The sequence below is a fragment of the Vulpes lagopus genome, chromosome 7 (assembly GCF_018345385.1).
Source record: "Vulpes lagopus strain Blue_001 chromosome 7, ASM1834538v1, whole genome shotgun sequence".
Taxonomy (NCBI): domain Eukaryota; kingdom Metazoa; phylum Chordata; class Mammalia; order Carnivora; family Canidae; genus Vulpes; species Vulpes lagopus.
This window is the reverse complement of record NC_054830.1, coordinates 108,367,468-108,391,414: the sequence shown is the minus strand read 5'-3', so window position 1 is coordinate 108,391,414 and position 23,947 is coordinate 108,367,468. Positions and strand designations below refer to the sequence as shown.

At 47.0% G+C, this 23,947-nt stretch overlaps 1 protein-coding gene across 1 annotated transcript in view; it reads right to left on the bottom strand.

The window, feature by feature from the left end:
• The window catches only part of TRPC7 (transient receptor potential cation channel subfamily C member 7), a 243,724-nt gene that overhangs the window by 1,002 nt on the left and 218,775 nt on the right, over positions 1-23,947 (bottom strand). The window contains exons 8-11 of the mRNA XM_041762480.1: positions 15,339-15,534; positions 9,457-9,678; positions 8,705-8,785; positions 1,821-1,896 (exon numbers count right to left, since the gene is read on the bottom strand). Coding sequence (XP_041618414.1) covers positions 1,821-1,896; positions 8,705-8,785; positions 9,457-9,678; positions 15,339-15,534 — 575 coding nt within the window. The remainder of the gene's footprint in view (positions 1-1,820; positions 1,897-8,704; positions 8,786-9,456; positions 9,679-15,338; positions 15,535-23,947) is intronic.

Below are 23,947 nucleotides of genomic sequence, written 5' to 3'. Positions count from 1 at the left end.
AGTAACTGGAACATAATCGTCGCAATGCTCTGTGCTTTGCTCCGTCACTGCTCTCTGCAGAGGAGAAGCTCCAAGTGTGCAGGGCCTGGCTCAGCACAGTGCATGTGGCCACGAGCCAGGCGGCCTGACAGAGCTAGGGTCCGCCCAGACCCCGTGGGCAGCGCTGCCTCACCGAGGCCACTCTCCTTCCACAGCAAGGGGCCACCAGGTGGGAACTTGCACTTGTTTCCACAGTGAGCTACGGGGTACAAATCCACCTGGGCTTGGGCTGTCGAAATCCCTAAATTAACTATAAAGAGGACTCAGAAATGTTCTTTTCTGATATTATAGATATTGGACATGCCTCAAATGGGAGCCTGGTGCCTGGGAACATGCTATTACTGTATATTTTTTTCTTATGTGCCATGTACAGAAAATGCAGAGATCTTAAAGGTACACTTTAGCCAGTTTTGACACGTGCATCCACCCCGTTTCCTTTTCATCAGTGCTTTAGTGAGCTCCAGTTGCATGGCATAATTCTAGTGGCATGAAGCCTGGCAACCCAGCCATCTGTAATCACGGCGACACACTGCTCGAGGTGGCTGGCAGGCCACTGGAATTGTTAAATTCGAGACCCAACCATAGGGGTGGCTGGATGGCTGCTGCTCGGCCCCTGGAACATGTCAGCCCAGGAGTGAGTCCAGCCACTGCTCATCTTCAGGCTGCATGCTGGATGCTCTGGGAGGAGGCAGAGGGTCACTGAGTGACCAGGCTCTTCCAGGAGGCCCCTGGGGCCTGAGCCAGGGGGACACTTGGTGCCTTCATTCATGGAGGAGGCTGTTTTGAGGTAGCAAATATTTGTCCTGTGTGTCTCATGAAGATTAATGACCTGGTATAAGGCAATTTGCTTTTTACTTAAGAGTAACTGCTCAAAATGGACTGGAAAATCACCCAAGCAGTGAAGGCAATGTAGCCTGCAAACCTTGGTATGCATCTGGATGACCTGGCGCTTTAATCAAAATGCACAGCCCCCAGGTGCCACCCCTAGGTGTGGCCTGGGATGTGCATTTTTAACAAGGGATTCTGAGGTGGGGGAAATGCTTAGAGAGGCACTGCTGGCTGTCAGGTTCTGAGAGCCTGGAAGTGAGACAGGGTAGTGGCAGGATCTGAAGGAGTCCTGTCTGCTTACAGCTCTCTGTGTGTGCACCCAGGGAATGAGGACTTCTGGGCTGTCCTGTACCCATGGGTCATGAGGTGGACTCAAGGCCACCATTGTTGCAGTAGGTAGGATTTTTACCACCCCCACCCCTACCCCCGATAATGACCAGGTCCTAATCCCTGGTATCCAGTCTGAGTACAGTCACTTAAGATGGCAAAGGGAACCAGGGTTACCAGTGGAATTAAGGTTGGAATTAAGGTTGCTCATCAGCCAACTTTAAATAGGGAGATTATTTTTGGATTATACAGTCTAATCATGAGTCTTTACAAGTGAAAGAGGAAGGCATGAGAGGGTCAGAGAGACATGAAGACAGAAGAGGAAGGAATGTGGCAGCTAGAGAAGAGATTGGGGACTGAGTGCTGGCTCTGAGATGAGGGGGCTGTCAGCAGCCGATGTGGGGGTGGTGGCCACAGCCAACAGCCATTGTGGGGACAGAAAACTCCATCCCACAGCAGCCTCGTGGAACCTACTTGAGCCTACACCCAAACCAGCAAGGAACACGAGCACCCCCCAACCCTTGGGGCCTACAGACAGGAGCACAGTCCTGCCAATACCACCTCGATTTTAGCTGAGCAAGACTGCACCTCACACTCTACCTGTAGGAAAAGGACCCATCGCTCACCTTCATTGACTTCATCACTTTCTCTATCCACCTGGGCCTTCAGGACGTATCTTTTTATGAGCCGCTTCATGATTTTCTGAAATGGGAACACAAGGAAGGGATCAGACAAGCCTGGCCAAGGACAGAAGCATCTCACATGGGGATGTCTGGTGCCCAGCTCCTGCGGAGCACCCGGTCAGCAGCTGGGAGTGCTCCCATGCCTGGTGCCTCTCTTCTGAGGGTGCCTCGCCTGGTGGGGGGACCTGGGCTTGTCCCTGTTTAACCTCTGCGCCGGGATGATCCTGCCCTGGGGATGCAAGAACAGGACACTCAGTGGGAAGCCAAGGCAGGGGTTGAGAGAGAGAGAGAGAGAGAGAGAGAGAGAGAGAATCATCTAAGATCCACAGGTGCTGCTTGAGGGTCCTATGCCTGACTCTACCCTGACCTTTTCTGTGACCTTAGCCAGTTCTGTCCTCTCCTTGGGGTTTAGAACAGAGTCTGGACCAGGCTGGGTAAGTCCACTTGACTTGGAAATTTTCTACTAGAGGCAACAAGAGATACAGGCGGGCCTCAGGAGGTTTTGCCAACATACCACTTCCCTGAAAGCCTGACTCTGTGCCACCAGTCATGGTGGAGGGGAAGGACTTCCTGTGGCTCCCATGTATTGTGCAGATAGAGGTTCTTTAAGCAAATGAGCAGGTAGGAGTAAACAAGAGATACCAAGAGCGGAGCCAAGCATGAGAAAGACCGCAGGAGGTGAACTTGGGATTTTGCTGGCAAATTGCTGGAGGGCTGCTGGACAATCACAGGTTGTAGAAATACTCAGAGAGCTGCGATTTCTGAATCTGGCAGTGAGGGAGGGATTCCCTGCTCCGTGCTCATCCCTTCCTGTGACCTGCTCACACCCGGGGAATCGGGGGACAGAGGCAGCACTTTCTAGATGGAAGGGACCTGAATTCTGTCCTTGGTGGTGCTGTGTGTGGTCAAGCAGATTGCTAAGTTCTCTCTGACTACATGGGCTCAAAAAAAGCTTTTGGTAAGCCAAGGGAAGTGGGTGGCTGGGGGCACAGGGAAGGATTTAGCACATTCTTGCACCAGCTGCAGGCTCTGTCAGTGCCTTTAATGGCCAAGAACGACCCCAGCACACCTCTCCCGTGTCTCCAGGCTTTGTGAGTCCAGGGCTCTAACTGAACCTAGCAAAGGCTCTCTGCGGTGAGCCCTACGTCACCTGTAGGCCACTGCTGCCCCCTGCTCCCCTCCTTGGCCCTTGGGCAGCTGGTCTCCTTGGCTCTGTGCTTTGAATCATGATCTTATTTTGGCTGAACAGTTAGTGAGCAAGTTGCCTTCATGCTGCTCTGTCAGAGAGGCCTGGATCTTGCCATATTAGCGGTTCAAGTGCATATCTGCTAGATTTAGTGAAGCCTAACCTGAGCTAAGGTTTTCATATCTACTAGATTTCTCCTTGACATCCTTCTGGCCTCTAAGGCAGGTTACCCGAGTTACAAGAATGTATATAAAGCCTTTCCTGGGACTCAGTAATGCTCCTTTCACCTTGAACTGTAAAACCCAAACAAAATCAACTTTATCCTGAGCCAGTTCTCATGGGGAAAAAGCACAAAACCTAAAAAACCCAGATACCTAGCTATCTAAAATTCTCCCTCTTTAAAAAATAAAAAGATTTTATTTATTTGACAGAGAGAGAGCACAAGCAAAGGAAGCTGCAGACAGAGGCAGAGAAAGAAGTAGGCTCCCCGCTGAACAAGAAACCTGATGCAAGGGCTCGATCCCAGGACACCAGGGTCATGACCTGAGCTGGAGACAGATGCCTACCTGACCAAGCCACCCAGGCCCCCCTAAAATTCTTCTTGAATATAGAATTCAGAAGTATTCTGCAAATTTTTAGGCTGAGACAAGTCAAGGGGATCTAGTTAAAGTTTGTTGCTCTTTAAGGAAAAGTTCAAGAATTAAGGGTTCTTTAGTTTCTTGATTCATCAGTTGAAAAATGTACGTATGGGGTCAAAGTATAAGCTGGTGATTGGAAGTGGAGAGTTTCCTATGATGGTGCTCAGTGGAGACCCTCTACAGGTATGGCAGTGATCACCGTCTTCCTGGCTTAAGGTGCATCTTGTGTTTTAGCACAACACAACTCAACCTGTTATTTTAAAAGATTCCACATTATTAATACACATAATTATTAATGCCCTTCAAACTCCATTTGTCTTGAGTAGATGAGACCCCACTCACAAGCCCCCTTCAGTGTGGAGTGGCCCTCTGAGAGCTGGGAAGAAAGGGTGAAAAAGAAACACAGAAACAAATGTATTGAATATTTCCAGACCAGGAGTCATGTTAACCTCCTTAACAAAATGACCTCGTTAAATTCTCCCAGAAACCTGGTGAGCTTGGGGAGGTCATCTGCATTCATAGTTGAGGAAACCGAGGCTCACGGAGTGAGGTGATTTCTCCAAGGTCACACAGATCTGAAATGTAACCAAAATGGAAACCAAAGCTGGGGCTTCTTCTAACCTTCAGGAAAAGGTTATGTGCACGATGCTTTAGGGGATGAGATGCAGGAAGCTGGTTCCCATTGGTCAGAGGGGGGTTGGGCTGCTTATAGGTATCTACTTGTCCTTTAAAAGACAGTTTTCTTTTTTTTTTTTTAATTAATTTTTATTGGTGTTCAATTTACCAACATACAGAAAAACACCCAGTGCTCATCCCGTCAAGTGTCCACCTCAGTGCCCGTAAAAGACAGTTTTCTATGCAGGAGGAAGTCTCAGCTCGATTTTGGAGGATGGATGGCTTTGTTCAGTTGTTACCCCCTTAGGATATTTCAATTCAAAAATGGTTACCCTTGGGAAAGACAGTCACTGGCATGTCATTGTCATGAGTGCTCACGGCCCATTCTTGAGTGCTGGCAAGCCTAACCTGAGCTAAGGTTTGCTTATCTGAGGCTCCAGAGGGAGAGCAGCAAATGTTTGTTATTAAGCCCCTCACCACACATTAGGATTATAGAGGCTTAATATGGAAGCGGAATCTCATGAGCACTGCAGACAAGCAGTGACCCTTTCCCCTTTCTCCCACCCCTACTTCACTCTCAGGAGTGACAGATGCCTTAAAGGAGAATAGTGTGGCCACCTGGCACCCGCTTAGAGACTTCGTGTCCTGATGGCACCTGGTTACCCTGCTAGTGTGTACAGTTAGGTAGCCTGGGGTATGTAGGAGTAAGATGCCAGTCTTGTCCCCAGAAATACTGAAGTGGTTAGAAACTGCCCCAAGTTCTCTTTAGCTCAGATGCTATAGGAGATATCTCTTTTCAAAAAAGATGGGCACGAAAAGTCTCCCCTCATTCACTGTGGGCAGAGTAAAAGAATGTTCCTTTGTGATGGGTGTGAGATGTCTCCTTGCTATCTTCCATGGAGTTCTTTCACTTCCAGAAGATACTAAACTTTCCCCAAGTTAACATATTCTGGTCAGGTGCCGATTCCACCTACCTTGGCCTCCTGCCCTTAGCAGATACTAGAGATGAGTGCATGTAGTGACATAACTCAGGCCAAAGAACTAATACTTGAGGGGATGAGGATGACATGCACAAGGGATCAGAATGATTGTGACACTGAGATCCAGGGAAGGAACCACACAGTTCCCCCTGCCCACATGCTAAGGGATGCTGCTGGTGCTGGGGGAAGATAGAAAGCCTTTCTGTGGAAGACCTGTGTCTCTCTGTGCAGCCAGGGCAGCTAAAAGTGTAAACAAAGAGGGCATATATGGTGCATTGAAGATGGTCAACAAAACAGAGCCTAGAGGGAAACAGTGTTGCCCCCCAGGAAACAGAAATCAGTGGATACGTGAAAGAGAGGGCATAAATGGATCCCAGGGACACAGCATTTGTTAAATGAGAGTTCACCAGACACCAAAAATAGAAGGAATTAGCATTGGTGAGTTGTCTATCCTATTTGCTGTGATCTCTACAGAAAAGACCACCTAGAGCATGAATAGAAGGACTCCCCACTGGGCTTGGGGAAGAGAGTGCACCACAGACAGGGCCTGCATGAGTTATGGACCGTGCCTGGATTCTGTGGTGCATTTGGGATGCAGTTTGTTTGCTCTGCCAGAGAAGGAAATGTAGCTCTCACAGTGGGAGTAGATGAGTCTGCACACGCCCCAGCACACAGGCATTCTGGATTTTGGATCAGGTCACAGAATAGCTTTGATGGGAGGTGTGCTTTGACCCCCTCCCCAGTATCTTGGTTTTGTTTCATTGTTTAGTTTAATATGAGCCCAGATTGAAAAATAAAAAGTTATAAAAGCAAGGGACCAGTTTTGTGACCCACAGATTCAGACCCCTTGGAAATGCCTAAGTTAAAGCAAAGCACAGAGACCCTCTGGTCTGAGGGAACTGCCTTCTCTTTAGACAGAGAATCCCCAGAAGTCAAAGGATTGACAAGCCTAAAATAAACACCTCAAGCACTAAGTTTGAAAAATCACGTGGATCTACTGAAGAGCCATGAAGGCAGCAAGTTTAAAAACTCCATGTGTATGAACCATGGGGCTTTGGTCCAAGTGGGAATGCTACAGAATTCCTCCCAAGTGTGACAGTGTTGGGGACTATGGTTCTGTACGTGTCCTCAGGGAGGTGACGGCTCTGGGTGCAGCCAGGATGGTAAGAAGGAGGAAGTGCGCGTGTCAGGCTCCTTCTGATCTCTGCACATTTGGAAGTTGCTTTGGAAAGAAATCAGTGCAATCTGGAAGGCCACCAGTGGGCCCAAGAAAATGGAAGAGGCTTTGTCAGACCCTTACCCCACCCTTCATTCTAAAAGCTCCTCCTGTACCTTGTCCACTCCCCTCATGCTCTGCAGGCTCAGAGGGTTTTCTGGCTCGTAGGACAGGTTCCCGGTGAGGCTTGGGTGCCTAGGAAGTGTGATGTCGTAAAAGAGGGGTACCCTTGTGAGTCAGGTCGTTCAACCAGCTGTGGACCTTCACCACTGAGCCTCAGTTTTCTCCTCTGTTTAATGGGGTATATTAAAGCTACTGCTTCTCTCACCTGCATATGGTGAGATTACACCTGGGCTAGTGTCTAGCTGGCAACCCGCTGTCCATGCCATCTCTTGCTTCCCTCCTGTCTGAGCCGATGATGGCTCAGGAAGATGCCCAGACTTCACCTTGCAGGGCTGAGCACAGGGCACAGGTGCAAATGCAAAGTGCTCTCTGTTTTTTGCTCACCTCTCCACCCTTTCCCTCTGATACCTATCTCTTCTTTCCTGTGACAACTGTTTGAATAAATAGCCAGAGGCTTTTCTTGGTGGATTCACAAAATACAGGGTGAGCAAGCTGCCCAAGGTCATCAGTAGCCTGAAGCCGACTACTACCTCAATCTCTGTAATCACAGAGGGAAGCTCTTGGGGATGTTGATGGCGGCAGGGATTCAGCCAGTGATGAGTGAAGGCAGAAATGGGATCACCCCGAGGCTGCTTTTGAAAACTGTCTTGCTCATAAAGGATTCATCCTGGGTACAAGACATTCACCACATAATCAGTCTTCCTTTATCTCAGCAGCTGATTCTCCCTGCAACCCATCAGAGATTTGACCCTACCCCATTAGGGTTTTCTCTTTTGTTGACACAGATAATCTATACATTTCTCTGAAAAGCTGAGAAATAAAAATCTTTCAACTGACCAAAGGCTTTGTGCTATAAAATAACTCAAAGCAGATCAAACTGGTCAGACCCAATTTTGCACACGATTAGATACAAGATTTGTCCATTTCTAGTTTTTAGCCTGTGTCATCTCATAAAACTCTAAGTATTTTGAGGGATGAACCATGTCTTAATTGTGCACTTAAATCCTCCTACCTGCATAGCTGGCTTCTGAAATATGAGTGGAGATACATTTAGAGACCTGTGTCAGGAAGATGCTAAGTCTAATTGCTCCCTCTGAGGTGGTGGCACCAGGGACACAGCACCTCTGCCCCATGCATGCTCAGGACAGCTGCAAATTTACACCTGATAAGAACTGATCAGCATGGCTAGAATTGCTGATCGTCAAGAAGGGGAAGGCAGGAAACGAATGTCCTGTACTTTTATAATCAATAACCTGTAGTTACCATTTATCACTGGCTCATGGGCTGACTCAAAGGGATACAGAGATGTGGCATTAATTTCCAAAAGCAAAGGGCTGTAAGCATAAAGTCTCCCAAGGTTTATGTACAAGGCTGGTGATCTCAGGTCAGGTGTTTAGTGAAGACACTCATGTCCACCTGGTTGCTTAAGACAGACGCCTGGAGGTGATGCCGGGTACCCCATCCCTGCAGACAGGCATCATGTGCCGTTGCCTTTATGTCTAGAATGTATATTGACTCTGTCTGCTTTTCTCCATCACCCTACTCTCCCCCCAGTCCAAGTCTTGCTCTCTTGCTCCTAGATGACCGTCCCTTGCCTGTTGAGTTCCCACTGCTCCAGACCTGCCAACCTTCTCCCCTCTGGCATTTATGGATGCCTTTCCTGTGCCTGGGAGGCCCCACGTGGCCACTCCTTCTTTGACATCTCAGTTAACTGTCCTGTGCTTGAAGATGCCTCCTCTGATGATCACACCTAAGTAGGTGCTCCCTCTCTTCCTCCATTTTTGCAGTCTATTGTTTTCCTCTTTCTACTTTTATCAATTTGAGGTTGTGTATTTGTGTGTTTACTTGCTCCTTGTCTGTCTCTCTCACTGGCCTGGAGGTGCCCTAATAGATAGGAACCGTCTGCATCCCTAGTGAGTGGTGCAATGCCTGGCATATAGTTGTTACTTGTTAAGCATTTATTGAATGCAGGAAGAAATGAAGTGTGTGTTCTGTGTTCATGTGCCATGTCACCAAATCCACATCTGGATGAGTCCACTTCAGCCCATACCTGGGGAAGGTGTGGTTACCTGGTATCGAGTGGGCTTGCTGAAACTGTTATTTGCTGTCAGGTTTTCAGAATTCCTCATGCCAGCCTGGTAGCGAGTCTTCTGGGGAAACAAAAAAAACCCTCAAATACATAATAAACACTACATGCGTACATACACACATGGGTATGTGTTCAAGTAACATATATGACCCCCGTATATGAATGGTGCCCGAATAGGACTGTCTTTAAAAAGAGGACCCTCACAAAGCTGATGTACCCACTGCTGCTAGGGTTCCTAGAACACTGTTCTTGGGACCTTAGATCTATAGGATGACAACGAGTTACAGAATATAATTTGGTTAACTTTGGGAAGCACTGAGTTAAAATTACAGGGGGTGTCTTTCTCCCAGGACTCCTCAGAGATTTTAATATGCTAGTAAACCTTGAGAATCTCTAGGAAGGGGAGATAATGGGCAGGGAACTTTTCTCCCAGTGATCATCCTCCAGATACTTTCTGGGAACACTGATTCCTCTTTGGGACTCAAGGAATGCCTCTGTGGGGGCATGGCTCAGCCTGGTGGCCTGCTCTGGCCCCAACCAGGAACTGTGGGGAGAAGGGCAGCTCCCACAGGCAGCCTCTGCTGGGGGCGCTGCAGCTTTGCTGACGTGCCCCCAGATTCTGAAAAGCAGGGACCCCTCACTGACTTCCCTTGTATCATCTTCGGCAAGCACACTTCCCCCCTCCTTCCCTCCTGCTGCCTTTTCTTGCCCCACAAACCCCATGCTACCTACCCTGAACTTGGAATTCAGCATGCCCATTTCAAGGTCATTTTCACAGCTTTTGGCCTTAGATTTACAGAGTTTTATGAGGCACATCTTGATTCTCATTATGAGATAATAAAATGATTTGGGACTGGGCACTAGATTGAAAGGAGCAGGAAGGGTTCTTCCTTCATCAAAATAGGACAGCCAGAGCTTCGCCCGGGCAAATTTCCACTCCACATCTGCATCCTCCTGTGGAGCAAGGGAAACAACACACCATCAACAGCCACAATGTAACATCGGAGTTCAGCGCAAGGAGGGGGGCCGCGGTCTACACCTCACAGCGGGCTTCCAGATCTGACTCTGATCATCTGTGAACGTTGTCTCTGCACATGGGCACAGGGTGGAGGGTTTGCTCTTGCTAAAGCCGTACGGGATTAGCCATTGCTAAGGTCTCTACACAACTTCTCAGGATTCATCACTGAAAACCTCAGCCTGTCACCCTCCCTGACACTCCGCCGGGTATTTTCACAAACATTCTCCACTTGCCCCTTCATCCTGTTGTTCATGAACGATCGACAGCTCTGCTGATTGAAGAGCCACCGCAGCCTCAAGGCACTCAGGTTTTAGAGCTTCGCTGCCCGGTTGAAATATAAAGTGAGCCACAAAGGCAAACCACAGAACTTACTTCAGATTTTCTAGTGGCCACATTATAAAAAGTAAAATGGGACAGGTGAATTCCTTTTTTCTTCTCAAGTTTTTATTTAAATTCTAGTTTGTTAACTTATCTGGTAAAAACTGGTTTCAGATGTTGAAAATTCATCAAAGTTTAAATTATTTTATTTTTCATCAAAGTTTAAATTATGTATGTATGTATGTATGTAATGTCTCCTCCCAGTATGGGGCTCAGACTCACAACCCTGAGACCAAGAGTCCCAAACCCTCCTGACCGAGCCAGCTGGGTGCCTCCACAGAACAAGTGAAATTAATCTCAGTGATGTCTTTTATTTAATCCAGTAGATTCAAAATAGTTATTCCAGCATGTAATCATCATCAAAATTCTTAATGAGATAACTCACATTTTTTTTTCATGTTGAGTCTTTGAAAACAGTGTGTATTTTATAGTTAAGCACATTTCAATTTGGACCAGTCACATTTCACATATTTAACAGGTACATGTGGTGAGCAGCTGCCACACTCTATTGTATCACTGTGTATTTCTTATTAGAAAGCATGTTCTTATTGGTCGGAGTGCCGCCACAGAGGGTGTCAAGAGATGGTGCATATGTAATTCCAAAGAAGCGAAGCCAGCTGTAGTTAGCATGTGGTCCAGCCACACTCTCCTCCCTGGGGGCGGTGGTCGATTTAAACCCCTCATCTATCTTGTTTGACTTGGTGTCAGTGCCAGAATGCTAAGTGGGCCCCCTAAGAAGTAGCAGGTGTGTGTTTTTTACAGGCAGGCTCTTCAGGCTTCTGTCCCCGTGGGGTGGTTTGAGAGCAGGAAGGAGGCATGGGACTTGGAGTCAGACAGCCCGGGGCTCACCACCCCGCCTAGCTGCGTGACTTCAGCAAGGCCTTCAGGCTTGGTCATCGGGAGATGGAGATAATGCTGCCTCCCTCATGAAGCCTCAGGACTGGCACTATGTGCTCCATGAAAGGGTGGGTTCCAATCCCCACAGACTCTAGCTACACTTCCAGGGACTGTAAACCTAGCAAGGACCCACATGAGGCTACTGGCAGGTGCCACTTGATACAAAGTTATCACCTGCAGGCTTGTCCATTTTGTTTGCTTTTGTTGAGAGCCGATCAGCACCTGGCCTGGTTTATGGGACCTCATATTGGGGTCTTTAGTGGAAGTTTGGTAAGGGCAGGGCTTGCTCCTGGCCTCTGCTGCATAACAGAGAGAGGTGACAGGGACACCTGACCTGAAAGGAAGGGTGGTCTACTGGTGACAGCATGGGCTCTGGAGCCTGCCTAGGTCCAGACTCTCTTCTTCCCTAGCTGTGTAGCCATGGCAGGTGGCTTAGCTGCTCTGGGCCTCAGTTTCCTCATCTGTAAAATGGCAATAAGAATGCTTACCTCATAGGTCATTATGAGAATTAAATGAGTGCACTTAGTGTCAGACATCAGTAGTCCCTCTGTAAGTATTATTTTAATGTCCGTAGCTTAACACAGTGCCTAGCATTCAACCTTTTAGTGATTTCAGCAAACATGCATTGAGTACCTGCTATGTGAATGGCATGGGCTAGGTGGGCAGTGGGGTCGACAGTCCATGCCCTCATGGAGCACACAGTCTGCCCCATGACATGAATACAGTCTGCTATGCATCAGCTGATCTTTCACTTGGAGTTGTGCTGGGGGATGGGGTTCTCTGGGTATAGAGCTCCTGACCTGGCCTGTGGGGCTGAGGGGGCTGCCTCTGATGGCTGGTGTTTAAGCTGAGCTCCATGGGGTGGGTAGTTCTCTGCCAGGTCGAGTGTGGGTGGGGTGAGAGTGGAGAAGAGTGGGAGTTAATGAGTAGAAGAGGCAGTAAGAAGTGTAAACAGCTTTTCGGAGAAAGTTGGCAGGAAAGAGCAAGAGAGAAAGAGCTGGAAAGTGGGATCAAAGGAAGATTTTTTTAGTTATTTTATTTTATTTTTTAAGATCCAGAGTCTCATTTAAATGCTGACAGGAAGGGTGAAGATATGGGTGGAGCAGGGATGACGTGCAATGGCAGCTCCTGAGGAGGCAAGAGAGCAGGGAGCCAGGGCACGTGGGCAGGGCAGCCCAGATGGAGAAGACCTCTCCCACCCCCCGCAGGAGTGAGGGCAGGTGGGGCCAAGGGGGTCTGTGGATTTGGACAGCAGGTGCTCAAGATCTGTTGGCTGAATCATAAGCATTCTCTATATTTCATCAAAGTTCTGTGTGACCCAGGAGACGGGGCACTGTCTAGTTAAAATTACAGGGGGTGTCTTTCTCCCAGGACTCCTCAGAGATTTTAATAGTTAATAGCCCAATTCCACATCTCAGGGTGCTTGCACACACATGGCTAGTGAGACGGGAGGGGACATGTGCTCTCACCTGAGGAGAAGCCCAGAACCCCGAAGGGAGGTGAGGGCTGCAGTGTGCTCCCTCCACCTGGTGGCACAAAACTGTGCTGGGGTAACTTGACATCACAAGCTCACGTGACATCATGACATCCAAACTAGTGGGGATCTCTGCACACTAATCACATGGTTTCCATGCCACATTAATTTGGACCAGAACATGATCTGCAGGTTAGGATGGGGCACTGCACCCAAGGTGAGTGGCACAGAGACCTGCATATTATCCAGGCACCGTCTGGTTTCTCTTACATTTGGGGAAACCCAGATGTAAGAGACCCTGTCGCAGAAGCACAGGGATGGCTGGTTAGCAACAGCTCATCTGCATAGGTGACCAAATATGTACACTGTCAAAAACTACACTTGTCCATGGACAGGGAGCTGCGTTTTGCTGTGGGTGGCAGGGGGAGAGCAGGAAACAGGCTAAGGCTTCATGCTAGCTCACCACCTCCTTTCACCTCTTGCTTCTTTTCCGGGCACAGTCTACCGTCTCGCAGGCCCCAAATACTGCATTCTCACCCCTCCTGCCCTGGCACATGTTGTTCCTACAGTTTAGAATACTCTATTTTTGGGGAGGTGTGTGTTATGAACCAAATATGTCCCCTAAAATGCGTATGTTGAAGTCCTAACCCCTAGTGCCTTGAAACGTGACTGTATTTGAAAATACATCTTTAAAGAGGTAAGTAAGGTTAAACACCAGGGCTAGGGTGGGCCCTAATCTGACCTGGCGAGTACCCTCCTGAGGGGTGGAAGAGATGCCGGGGATGCATGTACAGGGAACAAAGGCCATGCGAGGACGCCTCGAGAAGGCAGCCATCCACCAGCCGAGGAGAGAGATGCCTGAGAAGAAACCAGCTCTGCCAACACCCTGATGTGGGATGTCCAGCCTCCAGAAATGCAGGGAAATCCTTTCTGTGTTGCAGCCACCTCATCTGGGGTGCTTTGTTATGACAGCCCCACAGACTAATACCTGGAGGTCTCTAATTTCCTCTCGGTGAGAAATATATTAATGCTTGTTTCTCATAAAAGATCAGAGTACAAAGGTAACACAGGCACAAGTGACCGTCCCCGTCCAAAGCTCTCTGCTGTACTCCCGTCCCCAGAGGATGCCCTAGGTCAAGGGCGTGGTAACTTTTCTCTACCTTTCTCTGCTTTTTCTTTCTGTAAATGTACATTCATATTGTTACACGTATTGTTATATGAATGTGCATATACATCTACAGCTTATGTAAATAAGACTTTCCTATATGTATTTTCCTACAACCTGCATTTTTCCCCACAGTACCATAGAGATTTTGTGATATGAGCATAAGTTTTTCTCATCACATAGGCAGTGTTCCAAAGGCTCCATCAGAGTTTATTGAAACCCTCTGATGTCCATGGGCTATTTGCATGTTTTTCCTTTAATTAGCACCGATGTAAAACCATACTGCTGCATGGATCTATCCCTACAATTGGAATTGTTGAGTTAATTCAAAATAGGTTAGTGCCTTTTATTAATCCTTGGCTTATTTATTTTATGTTATAGTAAGTAAAACAGTAATAAGATTTATAGCATGAAAAGGTATAGAGAGAAAGGCATTCCGCTCCCAGTGTGCCCAGTTGCCTCTTGACAGGGAGCCCTGTTGTGTGTTCCTTGTGGACCCTTTCAGAGATTTCTTCCTTTTCAACGTCTTATCTAATTAAAAGTGAGCATGTATGCCCCTTCCTTTCTTTGCTGCACAAGGGAGAGCACTCTATAAACACTGTGCTGCAACTTGATTTTTTGCACTTAGCATTACAATTTGCAGGTCTGTAGTCATCAGTACGGAGAATGTCTTTGTTCTTTCTAAAGCCACACAGCATCCTGCTGTTCAGCTACAACATCATCTATTTCACCAGATTCCTATTAATGCTCATTTATTTTCTTTTTAATTTCTTGCTCTTCCAAACAATCAATAGCTGCAATCAATACCTTGTGGTTTGTGCATTTCAGATTTTGATAAACTGTCCCCTGGTACATTCTCTGGACTCCCTTAGCTATTTGGCAAAATTGTATTAGTCTTTGAATGGCCTTCCATTCCAGCATCACCTCTGGAAGCTTCTCTGCTTTGTACCTTGTGTACCTGATAGGACTTTTCTGGGTGTGCTGGGCCTAGGACAATGAAGTTTGTTCCGTGATGTTTCTGTTTTTTTTCAAGGGACTGAGTTCTTAGAGGGCAGGGGCTGGCTTAGTCACCTCTATGTTACCAGTGCCCAGCATGGGCATTGCATACCATTGGTATTTCATAAATAACATGTGAGAGGCAAAGGGAATGTTGGCTGAAAGATACAGTCATTCTGATTTGCCATTGGCCACCTGCAGTCTGTCCTGAAGGGAGACATGAAAGAGGAAAGATTCATGACCCTGGTTCTTTCAGGCCTCGTCACGCCCCTTCATGTGTGGTGCCCACTCTACCATATGGCAGGTTGACTGAAAGTGCTGGTTGTTTGCTATTCTGGTGTCACTTTTTTTTTTTTTTTTGAGAGAAGAGAGAGTCTCAACTCTCTCAACACCTCTCAAGGTGGAAGGGCAGAGGGAGAGGGAGAAGGAGAGAGAGAGAGAGAGAGAGAATCTTAAGCCGACTCCATTCCCGGTGCAGAGCTCAACATGGGGCTCCATCTTACAACCCTGAGATCATGACCTGAGCCAAGAGTCAGATGCTTAAGTATCTGACTGAGCCACCCAGGCATCCCCTGGCTTCACATTTAATAACGCATGAACTTCTAATGTCATTACTCTCATTGCTTCAAACAGCCGTGTAAATTAAAGCAGGGGAGAGGGAACAATTTCAATGAACTCGGTCTTACCTCAATTTCCTGATACGAGTTGTTGATCATGGCTATTAGCATATTGAGCAGCACTACCACCATGGTGACGTTATAAACGCCATAGAGAACGTAGCCGATGTTCTCGATGAATTTGTGATCATATTTCAGCACCACCGAGATCACTTCAGACAAGCCAAAGATGGACCAAAATAAGGTTTTAAAGCTTTCTTCAACCCTATAAGGAAAGACAATCCCTTCAGCCACTTTGTATCTGCTAACACTGTTCACATCAAAGTTCCCATTACCCAGACTTTGGTGGTTACCCTGGAGTGGGGCTGGGCTGACTGGTGGTGCTTGTCTTCTGAAATAATGGCATATTCAGATCTCTAAGGAGATGTCAAAAATATAAAGGGCAGGTTCTTTATTTTCCACTCAGTCCATTTTTGGGGGATTCCAGGGTGTGGTATCATTTTTATCTTGTAATTAATTAAGCATTTAAAGTTAAGACAGATGTTTGTTTCTTGTACATTATCAGGCTCAGAAAGCACTCTTCCTAAAATAGTCTCTTGAATGTCTCAGACCACCCAGCCCCATGTGCAGGGGGAGAGGATGGTGTCCATCGATGAAGGGAGCATGACTGGTGCCTGGCGCTTGTCACAGGGCAGCTCCTTAAGCCTCATGACCATCTCTGTGTTGGGCTTGCTTATTACCTGCATTTACAGATGCAGGCAGGGACACTCAGACCCTTCTCCTTTCTAGGGGCATCTGACTGGAGAGTGAGGTACAGATCCAGGCACATTTGAGGTTTCCAAAAGCATGTACATCTACCTACTATGCTTTTCCAGCCCCTGGCTCTAGGTAGTGAGGCCAGCCTCACACCTCATGTCCTCTCAAATGGAGTTGTGCTATGAAAAGAGTAAGTTTGGTATGTCCGTGTTATTCAAATTCAGCAGACAGCTGTCTACACCTCAGCCTGCAGCTCACTCAAAGTAGAGATTGCATGTGCTTTGAGGGCAGTGCCAGGAAAAATCTGGCTTTTAGAACACTGCTCTTTGACTCTTGAGAGACTGCGAAGTTACCAGAATATCCTAGTTTTAAGACTAGGATCCAGGCATGTTTCACTGTCTACTTTGTGGCTAGGAACGCACATCAGGTTTACAACATAGAATCCAATCAGAAAGCTGGGTTTTAGTTGGGTGGTTTAGAACACCTCCATGCATCTGATAACTTCTGAATGGTTATATGCAGTTCTTTTGGTTTGCAGTCAGATATGGGGTACATTATGAGAAAGTACTTTCTTTTTTCTCTTTAACATTTCAGATTTTCAGCACTCACCCACAAGTGGCCAGGATTAGCTAGATCTCAAAAAAAAATTGGCATTTCTTAAGGATTGGTATTTATTTGACAAGATGTACAAAAATACTAGTACTTGTCACTTTGGCTAAAAATCCAACTCTGACTTACATGAATTTTCGGCTCTCCTGTGTGCGAGTATGTGTGGGTGTATGTGTATGTGTGTGTCTAGCCAGCGGTTTGACTCATTCTCTATGCATCCCAGAGTCTGAAAACTGAAAATTGAAGTGGGTTTTTGTTGTCATTATTTGTTTCTGGTTTCTTTGAAAACTGTGAGTTTAGAATATTTAATTCATTTTATTTTTAATAAGAAGGAATTTAGTTGGGGGTTTGGAGGTGATGACCAGGTATCCAGCATTATTTTAGAGCCCCAGCCCCTAACGCTATTCTGAGAAAGAGGGGAACACACTGCTTCCTTGTGTGAGATCCATTTTGTGTGAAAAAGATGCCATTCAATGCATGGCCAGGATTCTCTGCAGATTATTGCCTGCCATTAAGAAGTTATCCTGTGGTCATCACCTTAGTGGAAGGGAACAGTGGCAGAGAGACTCCAGAACCACTGGATGGGCCCCACTTCCCACACTGGAAGGAGACAGCAGGATGTGATGACAGTTCCCTTTCTAGCCAGGTTAGGAAACCAAAGGGCCCGCTCTTTGAGCCAGGGACTGGGCAGGCTGGCACTGGTCCAGGATTAGGCACTTACCACGAACATCCTAAGAAATGGATAATATATGCAACTGAGAGATGCTTTACAGGAATTCATCTTCGTTTGCTTACCTTGTAAAACTCCACAGACCTTTGGCTGACACAAATGAAGCAAGCAATTACAGAATATTCAAGGAAAGTCTTCTGAATTTTGATTAGGGAAAATGGCCTAGATTCAGAGTGTATTTTTTTTCTCATTTGCTTCTTGTTATGAATTTTGCCACTAAGCTCTGGTTTATCCTTGGTGCATAGGCATTCTATGTAATAGAATAATCGAAAGAAGGCAGAGCTAGCCCATTACACAGCGTGTGTTGTAGTAAGAGAAGAGTTACAGATCCCTAAATTTATGGCTTAGCCCCTCCACCATCAGTCCCCTCCCCCACCCCCACTTGGAACACTGATCATTTAGGTTTGTTATCTGGTTCCCAGACAATCTTTATACCTGTTTCATTTCTTCTATAGTTCAGGAATTAGCTTCTGGACCTGAATTTGGCTGTGACCTACAAGAGCATCTAATTACGAGAGGCCCAGACTCACTGGGATTTCCAGAGTGAAAGTGACCCTCCCTCCAGAGCAATAACACAGGCACCTGACTGGGCAGGAAAGGGTCTTAGCCAAAGTATGCTAACAATCTATTGTATTTTTAACAATCTCTTGTAAGCTCTTTGGGGACTGTCTATAGCCCTGTGTCCTCTTATTATGGGGCAAAATGGGTTGTTGTAGCAAAGACCTCCTTTAAGGTAAAGCTGGGTCCATTAGCTTGAATCATCCACTATAGCTCGATCCACCATTGGTGTCTTTTGGGTCTTTCACGTGCACTTATCCCTCTTGACATGATCTGGACTAACCAAATAGACTAATTTTGTTGTCATTGTTTCTCCCAGAGGAGACATCATGGGCTGAGTTATGCACAATTACCTGGCCTAAATGGTAAGCAGTGCAGTATTTTACCCATAGCTCCACCTATATAACTAATTCTGAATGGAATTGAGGAGTTCAAAGTTTAAAAATTACACAATAAAAAAAACTAGAATAAAATAGCACTATTTTATATAATATTGGTCTGGGAGAGGTTTCAGAAGCTAGAAAGGGAATGATGGAGGGATTTGACCACATAAAACTTTACTTGTATACAACAAAGACATAATAACTAACAATGTAAGGCAAAAGGCTAAGTGAGAAAAGAATTTGTATCTGCAATACAGGTGACAGACTGGGTGTCTTTCTTATATAAAGAGATCTTACAAATCAATATGAAAATGACATCCTAGCAGAAAGAAAAAGGGGAGAAAGAAATTTCTATGAAATCTTGGTGCTTTTTCAGAGGAAGACATGGACATGGCCAACAAGCACATGAGAAAATGCTCTGCATCACTTGCCATCAGGGAAATACAAATCAAAACCACAATGAGATACCACCTCACACCAGTCAGAATGGGGAAAATTAACAAGGCAGGAAACAACAAATGTTGGAGAGGATGCGGAGAAAAGGGAACCCTCTTACACTGTTGGTGGGAATGTGAACTGGTGCAGCCACTCTGGAAAACTGTGTGGAGGTTCCTCAAAGAGTTAAAAATAGACCTGCCCTACGACCCAGCAATTGCACTGTTGGGGATTTACCCCAAAGATTCAGATGCAATGAAACGTCGGGACACCTGCACCCCGATGTTTCTATCAGCAATGGCCACAATAGCCAAACTGTGGAAGGAGCCTCGGTGCCCATCGAAAGATGAATGGATAAAGAAGCTGTGGTTTATGTATACAATGGAATATTACTCAGCAATTAGAAACGACAAATACCCACCATTTGCTTGAACGTGGATGGAACTGGAGGGTATTATGCTGAGTGAAATAAGTCAATCGGAGAAGGACAAACAGTGTATGTTCTCATTCATTTGGGGAATATGAATAATAGTGAAAGGGAATATAAAGGAAGGGAAAAGAAATGTTGGGAAATATCAGGAAGGGAGACAGAACATAAAGACTCCTAACCCTGGGAAACGAACTAGGGGTGGTGGAAGGGGAGGAGGGCGGGTGTTGGAGTGGAATGGGTGACGGGCACTGAGGTGGACACTTGACGGGATGAGCACTGGGTGTTTTTCTGTATGTTGGTAAATTGAACACCAATAAAAGTTAATTAAAAAAAAAAAAAAAGAAATCTTGGTGCTTTTTATGGTGACTAGAGCTCCACAGTTTAACTTGAAGTGCCATGCTAGTGACATTTTCTGGTTTAATATGTGGCAGAAAATAAAGGAAAGCTGTTTTCATTGTTCCAAGTGGGAAAAGGCTGTGTTACTTTGACCTTGGAAACCTACCATAATATATTCTCAGAGAGAAGGCTAGCCTTGGAAAGGGGACATATAGTACATTACTAATGCAAAGAGCTTTGGCACTAGAGCTGGCCTCGATGTTTTGTGAGATTATGATGCTCTCTGAGTCATCACCCACCATGTTTAGGACTATGGGGCAGAAGACCAGTCACTATGGAAGTTGGGGACTGTCTTTTAGGAAGAAAGTATCCAGGAACTGGCTTAGCTGATCATCACAATGAAACCTCTTGTCTCACAGAAAGCCCCTACTGTCAACCAGTTGGTCTCAAGGCTAAATGTGAGGTTCTCTACTCATAGGGATAGTGGTCACCAGCTTCACATCCTCCTCCTAATTGCTCTGCTACCTGAAGAATTTGTCACAGATTCCTTCGACTGTGTCAATCACAGGAAGCTTCATAGACATAGTGGGAGGAGTAAGAAGAGCAAAGGCGTATGCCTGGGTTCAAATCCCAGCGCCACCACCCATTGGCTGTGTGAGTCTGGGTGTGTTACCACACCTTCTGGACTCTCAGTCCACTCATCTATGAACTGGGACAGCAGTGCTTCACTAGGAAGTTGCTATCAAGATTAAATGAGCAACCTAGCTATAGTATATAATGCAAGTCCTGTAAGTGGTAGCTATTATGTTCATTCATTTATTTGCTATTTACCAATAACAAAATAACTCTGTGCCCCAGGCAGAGTACCAGGTACCCATGCGCTGGTGTCCAGACCTTGCTCCTGCCCTTGGGGAGGTCCCAGTCTCAGGCATCCCCAGCAGGGACAGAACGCTGCAGGGCTGTAGTAGGCATGCGTGCTCTGCTGGCCTGGCCTTCCCCAGGGCCACACTCGGCCCCATCGGCACCCTGCCCACCCCAGGCTGCCACACAGGGCCAAACAGAGACCTTGCTGAACAAGCCTATATTCCTTTCTCCCTGCAAAGATCATCATTAACCCTTGATTTCATGCAAATCCTTCTTCTGGCTTCTCCGGCCCAGGCTGCCTTGTGACCTGTGACTCTCAGCTTGTAGTGCAAGGGACTGCAAAGTATAGTCAAAATAGGCCCCCACAGCCTAAGAAGTGCTGCTAATGCGGGGAAAAGAGGAAAGGCTCCCCTGAGTGATGCTGAATAGGCCATGATTCAGGCTGCTCCTGCTGCGCGGGGGTGTATGTGGGGGAAGGTTGGGGCTGATCTGTCAGGCGGAAGGAAGGCAGGGGCATCTCATTAGCTCTCTCCTAGGCCCGTCTCGCCTGGATAATGGGGCTTTAATAACACGTTGCCTGAAGAGGCGGTAGTGTATGGGTCTCAGGGAACAAACTGATCAACAAGGGGAGGGTTTGGGGCAATTGTTAGGAGAATTGCTGCTGCTTTGGAATGCCACAATGCCCTCCCCCTGGTGCTGGAACGCTGCCTTCCTGCTTCCCCCCAAAACCATGCAGTTCAGATGCCTACCCCAGGCTGCACATAGCACATAGCAAGCTAAAATTAAGCAGGAGGCTAGCTCCCGAAAGACTGTTTCTCACGTTCGGAGGACAAAAGTGGGTGCCATGCTACAGACCTGCTGAGGTAGAAATGCTTACCTGCCCTCCGGGCTGGGATGATGGAAGATGGTACTCGAGATACACAGGGACCCGCCAGAGCCCTGGGGGGTTCTAACACCTGGACCTGGAGACCCGGAGCAGCTGGGCCGTGCTTGAAGGACATGCCCCCCAGCTTGTGTCCCCTGAATGACCTCTCAGTTTACCCCGGGTCCTACATGAGGTGCTTGATCTAGAGCGTCCAGAAGTAGAGGAGGCCGGCCCAGAATCAGTGCTGAGGGAGGGGGTGTACAAGGCCTGCATGGCCCAGATTTATTCCTCCTGGGACACGGGGAAGCCTGCTGGCTCCTCCAGGGGCACAGCTGTGTCTTCTTCATCCTCGAAACGCCAGACCCTGGCACAGAACATGGCACCCTGAAAGTGCCCCATAAATTGTCTGTTGAATGAATGAGTGAGTCCCGATCCCACTCCCAGTGGGGAGCTCTCGGCCCCATCGGCCGAGTGAGACCCTCGGAAAGCAGTTTCCAAGTCAGGCAAACCTGGCTTTGCATGTGGGCTTCTGGACACATTCCAGCCTCTCTGGGCCTCTGTCTTTCTAGCTGTACAACGGGGAAACTACAATTTCTCCTCTGCAGGCTTGCTGTGGGGATTAAGGGAATTAATCGAATGCTTGGGAAGTACGCAAAATACTGCCTGGCACATAATATGTATTATTATTTTTGGTATTCATTTTTTTCTTTCTTTCTTAATTGCAGTGGGCTCCAGTGTCAGGCTGAAAGTCTCTTGTAGCCTACAGTCACCTCTCAGCATAACCCTATGAAGATAGCAATCAGATCCTCACCCTCTCTGTTAGTGGCTTTCCCAGGGCTGACAATCCATCCTGTCACCTGGGAGGCCTCAAAGCCCCTCCCTGTTGGACTCCTCCCTAAGCTCACAGAGCCTGTGTGGCTGCCAACATCTCTGCTGTGCCCTATTCCCTCACCCTGGAAGGCCTTCCTCCCTTGTCTGGGAGTGGCCGCCCCTTCTCCTCCTCATGCACCAGCTGTAAACTTGATTGTCACCAGCTCAGGGTGGACCTGTCTGACACCCTGACTGAAGGAGGCCTCCTGACTTACTCTTTCTCTCAGTGTTTTTATTTCTTTCCTAGCTCTCAGCACTTAATCTCTAATGACTTTCTTGGTCTCTTTGTTTAGTTTTGTAATTTATTTTTTGCCTTTTGTCTCTCTTTTCATGTTCACGGAGGAGTGTGACCTCCATGAGGGGAGGGCCTGCTGACTTTCACACTGCTCTGTCATCGGTGCCAGACGATGCCCGGCTCATAGTAGGAATTCAGTAAACATTTTTGGTCAATGGATGACTGAATACTGGGAAACTGAGGCATGAGATGACTTGACCTTAGCTGGTTGGCTTCAGACCTACCCAAGAACTACATTCTGATAGTATCTCCAGAGCTAACCCTGGACAGCCCGGTTTCCTGTCACTGACACTTGGAGGAAGGACAGTTTGACCCTGTTTTCATCCTAGAATTGAATGTTAGTGATAAAAAGGGAGGGCTGTCTTCCCATGAACAAGAATAAGATGGAGGATGTGGGGCAGGGCCTGAAAATGTGTGTGAAGACATCATCGAAGAGAGAACATTTTCTGTGTACCATTATGCCTTTCCCTCATGAATCTGTGGGCTCTCAGCCTGTTCCAGAAGCTTAAAGGTACCAGGCTTTTAAATTTTCATGTCATGAATAAACATGAGGAGAAGGCATAAATAAATATTATATGATAGTAGAATGCCTGCTGTAACAGGCATAATGATTCTTCTGAACTGGTCCCAGAAAAGATCTATATTTTTATCACTCCTGGAGAATTATACAAAGATGAGAACTTCTATTAGACTCAAACTATTTTTTTTTTGACACATAATGATCCTTTTCAGATGCTTGACCTCTTTGAGCCTGACTTGGACCCCCTTCAATAGCCACTGCTGCTTGCTCCCTCAAGTCTGAGGACCTTCCTACTACTGTCTCCATGTGATGGTGGCTGTAATAAGCTCTCTTATTCCCCCCAAATCCTTATGCCTAGCTTGAATTGAAAAGATGAAAGGCAAGATTATAACTTTCAAAATACAGTAAAGTATGCCATGACATTTCTCTATCAGAGATGCCCAGATTTCAACACTGCCCAGAATCCTGGGAGAATCTGTCCCTCTAAATCCCAGTAGGCTGATTCCATGCCCAGTTCCCACCTGCAGACATATTCAGCTTTGTGCTTTGCCCCAAGAACACAGTAGTTGGCCATGGTCCTGCGATGCCACACTGGGACCCTTTCCTTGGTTTCTCTTACCCAGCCCTTGGTAGCAAGACCTCCTCTGCAGCCAGATCCTTCTTGGTGGCATGGCCCTTGGCTGTCAGGAGGCCCCTCTGGCTCACTTACAGATATCTTGGGGCTTGTATGGCTCATCTGTCTCCCTTTTTTCTCTTCTGTGGGCCAGGGAAATTTCAGAGTCTTCTATTTGCAAGGCACATGGCTTTTTTAGCTGAAGAGCCTATTTTGCTCCTTTATCAAGCGAGTGGTTGGCCCCTAGCGCTGAGCATGGGGCCTTCCTTCTCAAGGTCCCCTGGTTCCTCCATCCCTTAGAGCATGGACTTCACCCACAACACTGAGCATTCACCTGTTTCTGAGTGTTTGCCTTCAACTCTGCTGGGTATGGATCCTGAGGAAGGTCGAAGCCCCCATGTCCCCCTGAATCAT